Raw genomic sequence first — 5799 nt, 5'->3', positions numbered from 1 at the left:
TAGGGAATCACTAAAACAGGTCCTGGAGGAAGTTAAGTACTGAATTAATTCCTGAAGGAGTTCCTTAAAGAATACAAGGAGGAATTCCTGAAAGAATCCCAAGAAGAGTTACTGGGGGAATTTTCAAAATAAGTTGTTCCAGAAACAATTACAGAAGGAATTCCCGAGTAACGCCTTGGAGAAATTTCTGGAGGATATCATAGAGGAAAGCGTGTATGGGTTCCCGAAGGAATCTCTGTAGAAACTCCTGGAGGAATTTCTAGAAGAATTCCCGGAACAATTTTTTGGAGGACTTCCTAGAGAAATATCTAGAGGCATTTCTGAAGGATTCCCTGGAGGTATTTTTAGAGGAATCTCTGCAACAATCCCCAAAGAAATTCGTGGATGAGTTCCTGAATAAATCGCAGCCAGAATTGTTGCAGAAATCCTGAAGTAGTTCTATGAAGAGTGGATGAACTCCTAGAGGAATCCCTGTAGCAGTTCCTGAAGAAAGCCCAGGAGGAATCCCGGAAGCAATTCCAAGTGGCATTCCTAAGGGAATCCATAAAAAGTTCCTGGATAAAGTACTGGATTAATTCCTGGAGGAGTTCCTTAAAGAATGCAAGGAGGAATTCCTGAAGGAATCCCAAGAAGAGTTACTGGGGGAATTGCTTTAAAATAAGTTTTTCCAGAAAGAATCACAAAATGAATTCCCGAGTGAAGCCTTGGAGACATTCCTGGAGGAGTTTCTGGAGGATATCCTAGAGAAAAGCGTGTAGGGATTCTCGGAGGGATCTCTGGAGAAACTCCTGGAGGAATTCCTAGAGAAATATCTAGAGGCATTTCTGAAGGATTCCCTGGAGGAATTTTTAAAGGAATCTCTGCAACAATCCCCAAAGAAATCACTGGAAGAATTCCTGGAGGAATCACTGGACAAATTCGTGGAGTAATCCCAGGATGAGTTCCTGAATAAATCGCAGCCAGAATTGTTGCAGAAATCCTGAAGTAGTTCTAGAAAGAGTTGTTGAACTCCTAGAGGAATCCCTGTAGCAGTTCCTGAAGAAACCCCAGGAGGAATCCCGGAAGCAATTCCAAGAGGCATTCCTAAGGGAATTCATAAAAGTTTCTGGATAAAGTACTGGATTAATTCCTGGAGGAGTTCCTTAAATAATACAAGGAGGAATTCCTGAAGGAATCCCAAGAAGAGTTACTGGGGGAATTTACAAAATAAGTTGCTCCAGAAAGAATCACAGAAGGAATTCCCGAGTGAAGCCTTGGAGAAATTCCTGGAGGAGTTTCTGGAGGATATCCTAGAGGAAAGCGTGTATGGATTCCCAAAGGAATCTGTAGAAACTCCTGGAGAAATTTCTAGAAGCATTCCTGGAGCAATTTCTGGAGGAATTCATAGAGAAATATCTAGAGGCATTTCTGAAGGATTCCCTGGAGGAATTTTTAGGGAATCCCTTGGAGCATTTCCTGCAGGAATTCCTGAAGCGATCGCTGAAAAAGATCCTGAAGAAATTTCTTCATGAATCCAAGTTGGTATTCCTAGAAAAGTGCCTGAATAAATTCCTGGAAGAATGCCTATGAGAATTCGTAATGGAATTCTTGGAGGAATCCTTTGAAGGAATTCCTGTAGGAGCATCTGGAAAAACCCTTGGAGAAATCCCTTGAAGAATTCCTGGAAAAATTCCTGTAGGAATTCCTAGGGAAATTCCTGGTGCAATTCTTGGAGAAATCCCTGTAGCAGTTCCTGAAAAAATCCCAAGAGGAATTCCTTAAGAATCTCCAGAGAGCATTTCAAGAAGTATTCCCAAGGGAATCCCTAAACAGTTCCTGGAGGAAATACTGAATTAATTCCTGGAGGAGTTCCTTAAAGAATACAAGGAGGAATTTCTGAAGGATTCCCAAGAAGAGTTACTGGGGGAATTTTCAAAATAAGTTGTTCCAGAAAGAATCACAGAAGGAATTCCCGAGTGAAGCCTTGGAGAAATTCCTGGAGGATATAGAGGAAAGCGTGTATGGATTCCCGAAGGAATCTCTGTAGAAACTCTTGGAGACATTTCTAGAAGAATTCCTGGAACAATTCCTGGAGAATCTACAGGCATTTCTGAAGGATTCCCTGGAGAAATTTTTGAAAGAATCTCTGCAACAATCCCCCAAGAAATCACTGGAAGAATTCCTAGAGGAATTCCTGAACAAATTCGTGAAGCAATCCCAGGAAGAGTTCCTGAATAAATCGCAGGCAGAATTCTTGGAGAAATCCTGAATTAGTTCTAGAAAGAGTGGATGAACTCCAAAGTAGGTGCTCTACGATACGCTCGGCGCTAGAGTAAAGTTACTATAGTAATTGGTGATCGTTTCCGAATAATACAATCGTTTTGTTGCGTAGGTAATAGTTGTAGTCAAAAGTTTATTTCTTGTACGCATTGAGCACAATGTCCCGATAGCTGAAGTTCGTACAAACATCAATCTGACTCGCCGCCCCGGCAATGGCCATGAACCTATTCGGTTCCGTCTGCTGCACCACGCTGTACACGGCCGGGCTCGAGAGTGGAATCTCCGCCGTCACGTCCCCGTTGAAGCTGTACTGGTACAAGTTCCGACAATCACCTCCGGCGTAGATGCCATCATCGACGAATCCGGACACGTGCAGCCGATCCGGAAAGGCGAAATCCGTCGTACACTCGAGCGATCGCAAATGCCACAGCGAAAAGCGAGGCCCACCGCCGCACACTAACCAATCCTCGGTGATCGAGACCGTTCCTTGCCACTTTCCGAACTCCGCCCGGGCAAGGGCGGCGTTTGTGTGCGGTTCGAGCTTTCCGGTGAATGTGGTTTGACGGGCGTCCCATAGTAGCACACTTCCATCCTCGGAAGCGGTGGCAATCCTTCCGGCGCATCCCGACACGCAGTGGATGTAATCCTTGTGGCCCTGGTACTGCCGAATGACGCGACCATCCTCTAGGGATACGGCGTACATGACGTTGTCGCCACATCCGGCGTACAGCACTTCATTGTCCGTGTCCAGCCACAGGTAGTTGACCTCGTTGATGTCGGTGTACTCGGCCGAGGCGGGCAGCTTCACGGTCCAGGTCCGCTTGCCGATGGTTCCGTTTTTGCCGTTCCAGTGGTAGCCGCAGATTTCCCCATTTAGACCGACGATCAGGAAATCCTTGTGGAAGGACAGGCTGTAGACTTGGCATTTCTCCGGTAGGAGGAACACCAGCTGCGGTTCCGTTGGGAGCTTGTCCGGATCGTTGGCGACGGTCTCCGAGCAGGACACGATCCGGTCGATACTGAGAAAGAAAATGCAGATTGTGTATTGATCGTCATTATCACGGGGCTCTCCAAAAACGTTACCTTTTAACCGATTGATTTTATAACAATACAACGGTCTGGGGAGCACCGTGATCATTGCACTGTTAACCGTTATGTGTCCGACAATTTTTTTGCTTTTTTCTACACCGTGCTTTTCAAATGGGCGCTGGGTACCCGGGTACCCTGTCGGCCACATAAGGGTTAAGCTTACCTGTAAACCAAAATTTCGCCGAAATTGTTACCGCAAAATAGGTACTTTCCATCGGTGGAAATGGTCTGCGAGAGGATTGTGGTGTAGAAGCACTTCTTGATGTCGACCATTGTGAAAGTTTCGGAATATTTTCACTAAAAATAACTAGTTTTGTAAGGCAAATTAAGCCGGCTGTTGTGTTGTGTTGTCTCGAGTCGAGTTCGAGTGGCGTTCGCAGATAATAAATAAACCTTTCAGAAACGATCTTCACGCGCTGGTTTTGTATGCCAGTTTCCAATCGTTTCTGTTCACGCACACATGTGTGAAGTTTGACGTTTCATCCGAAGCCGATCAGTTTTCGAGACGAGTCGAGTCGCTTTGGAGTCGAAATCGCCTCAAAAATCCACGCAGCACGTACATACCTAGTAAACAGTGAATCAATTTTTCCCGAGAATATTTGGGAAAACGCCACCAAAATGTCGTTTGATTCGATTCCGAAAGATTTGCGAGGATTACGAGCATGCCTGGTGTGTTCGCTTGTGAAGGTAAGTGGAAATTCGATTGGAAATCGCATCCTCAGCAAGCTCTTTCCTCTCCTTGCAGACCTTTGATCAGTTCGAGTTCGATGGATGTGAAAACTGCGAGGAATTTCTCCGGATGAAGAACAACAAGGATCAGGTTTACGATTGCACCAGCAACAACTTTGATGGGTGAGTTTACAACTGTGGATTTGGAAAAGTCGATTTTTCAACAATAATTTTAATTTATTTCAGATTGATCGCTGTTATGAGTCCAGACGACAGCTGGGTGTGCAAATGGCAGAGAATTAGTAAGTACCAATGACCGGAAGTCTGGTCACTCTCATTATAAGGGCTAGCTAACAACCCTCCCCCTTTCTCTCTCGTAGATCGTTTCCACAAGGGTATCTATGCCATCTCAGTGTCGGGGCGTCTGCCAAACGGAATCATTCGGGATATGAAGAATCGAGGCATTCCATACCGTCCCAGGGACACCAGTCAACGATAATCGGAGATCTGCTATCCATCCCCCCATTATTCAGGTACCTTTAGGAATTTCCTATTTAATATACTGACGACACGTTTGCTAGGATATTTACATTCGAATTTTCTTTATGCCGAAATCGGCCATAGTCCAGTAAGATGAGTTTTTTATGTCTTTATTATAGAGATTTTCAGCCCAAGGCTGGTTGTCACATTCTCAAAGACAAAGTACAAATAGTGGGCCGATCTCAGCGATAGTTATTCCACGTTATTCTTAGGGTCTGTGTCATTCGGCATAAGGTGGCACCGGAGGTACCTAATGGATAAAGACTTTTGGGCTGTGTTGGGGATATGTATATGGTGCAGTCAAAGGCGTTGCGCATAAGCATTCTCCAGCAGACAGTGGTCGCGACTCGCGAGAAATGTCGTCCGAATAATAGGGGTTGTGTGCTAGTAGTGGACCCTGCGCCTATAGTGGACCCTCTTCAGAAAAACTCAAATATAAATGCCCAAATCAACTGTTTCCAGGCAACTTCCACCGGGGGAACATCAATTACATTGCTACACAGCAGTTCCTGACAAACAAATGACCCAGTGGCCGCAACAATCGGTTATTTTAACTATTTAATGATTGTAAACACTCAAAAGGGTCCACTATACGCACACTCAGGGAGGGTCCACTATATGCACCGTCGGCGGCGTGACAGCTAACATGGAAATCAAATGGGGGGTCCACTATTGGCGCCAAGATATTTGTAAATAATCCTATAATGGACCCCGGGGGTGTCCATTATAGGCAACATCGATGCGTATTTTTAAATCCGTATTTCACTGGAATAATTTATTAATGTTGTATGTTTGACGGTCTTAACATGAAGAGGGGACATGAAACTTGTTAAATTGTAACCTGTCGGTTACATCTTTAGGTTTTTATTTCTGTATGAGCCGAATGTTGGCGGAAATTTCATGTTTTTTGTATAGTAATAACACAGTAGGAATACACGACTGAGAGGGTTACTCCGCTACCAATATTGTAACATGGTATTACTGAAGGGATAGAACATGGCCATCGTGATTTTCGTGTTTATGTGTGTCATGGCTGTGCATTCTGTTCCATGGGCGCTGCCATCTTCCAAATTGAGAAGTTTTGAGGCAGAACAATATAGGCGTCCGTGTGAGTAACACCGATCCTTACGATCGGATAAAAGTAGTGCCGCGTAGTGTTGCTATACCCCCCCCCCCTCCCCCCTTCTTTTCCGATGGCGGGAATTGGAGCAACGGCCTACTCCCGTTCAGGTAATTTGGTCT

General features: G+C 44.9%; 2 protein-coding genes across 2 annotated transcripts; one reads left to right on the top strand and one right to left on the bottom strand.

Annotated features, from left to right (window-relative positions):
* Positions 1 to 2358: 2358 nt before the first annotated feature.
* On the bottom strand, positions 2359 to 3729 carry LOC115269203 (THO complex subunit 6). The gene is made up of 2 exons (XM_029877673.2): positions 3512 to 3729; positions 2359 to 3278 (listed from the first exon to the last, which is right to left on the bottom strand). Exons 1-2 carry the CDS (start codon positions 3619 to 3621, stop codon positions 2393 to 2395), a joined length of 996 nt encoding a protein of 331 aa, XP_029733533.1. The 5' UTR covers positions 3622 to 3729; the 3' UTR covers positions 2359 to 2392.
* Positions 3730 to 3861: 132 nt separating this feature from the next.
* On the top strand, positions 3862 to 4602 carry LOC109398638 (transcription elongation factor SPT4). The gene is made up of 4 exons (XM_019671025.3): positions 3862 to 4035; positions 4094 to 4200; positions 4264 to 4319; positions 4398 to 4602. Exons 1-4 carry the CDS (start codon positions 3967 to 3969, stop codon positions 4514 to 4516), a joined length of 351 nt encoding a protein of 116 aa, XP_019526570.1. The 5' UTR covers positions 3862 to 3966; the 3' UTR covers positions 4517 to 4602.
* The last annotated feature ends 1197 nt before the right edge of the window (positions 4603 to 5799 follow it).

This window comes from Aedes albopictus, chromosome 2 (genome assembly GCF_035046485.1).
Source record: "Aedes albopictus strain Foshan chromosome 2, AalbF5, whole genome shotgun sequence".
Taxonomy (NCBI): Eukaryota; Metazoa; Arthropoda; class Insecta; order Diptera; family Culicidae; genus Aedes; species Aedes albopictus.
The sequence above is the reverse complement of the archived record's forward strand: the minus strand, read 5'-3'. Positions and strand labels throughout refer to the sequence as shown.

Bases quoted from the DNA above. Each gene is read 5' to 3' on its own strand.
- LOC115269203 (XM_029877673.2), bottom strand. From the start codon at position 3,621: ATGGTCGACATCAAGAAGTGCTTCTACACCACAATCCTCTCGCAGACC. The intron at 3,279-3,511 runs GTAAGCTTAACC...TTTCTTTCTCAG, and splicing joins GGCGAAATTTTGGTTTACAG to TATCGACCGGATCGTGTCCT.
- LOC109398638 (XM_019671025.3), top strand. From the start codon at position 3,967: ATGTCGTTTGATTCGATTCCGAAAGATTTGCGAGGATTACGAGCATGC. The intron at 4,201-4,263 runs GTGAGTTTACAA...AATTTATTTCAG, and splicing joins ACCAGCAACAACTTTGATGG to ATTGATCGCTGTTATGAGTC. The intron at 4,320-4,397 runs GTAAGTACCAAT...TCTCTCTCGTAG, and splicing joins GTGCAAATGGCAGAGAATTA to ATCGTTTCCACAAGGGTATC.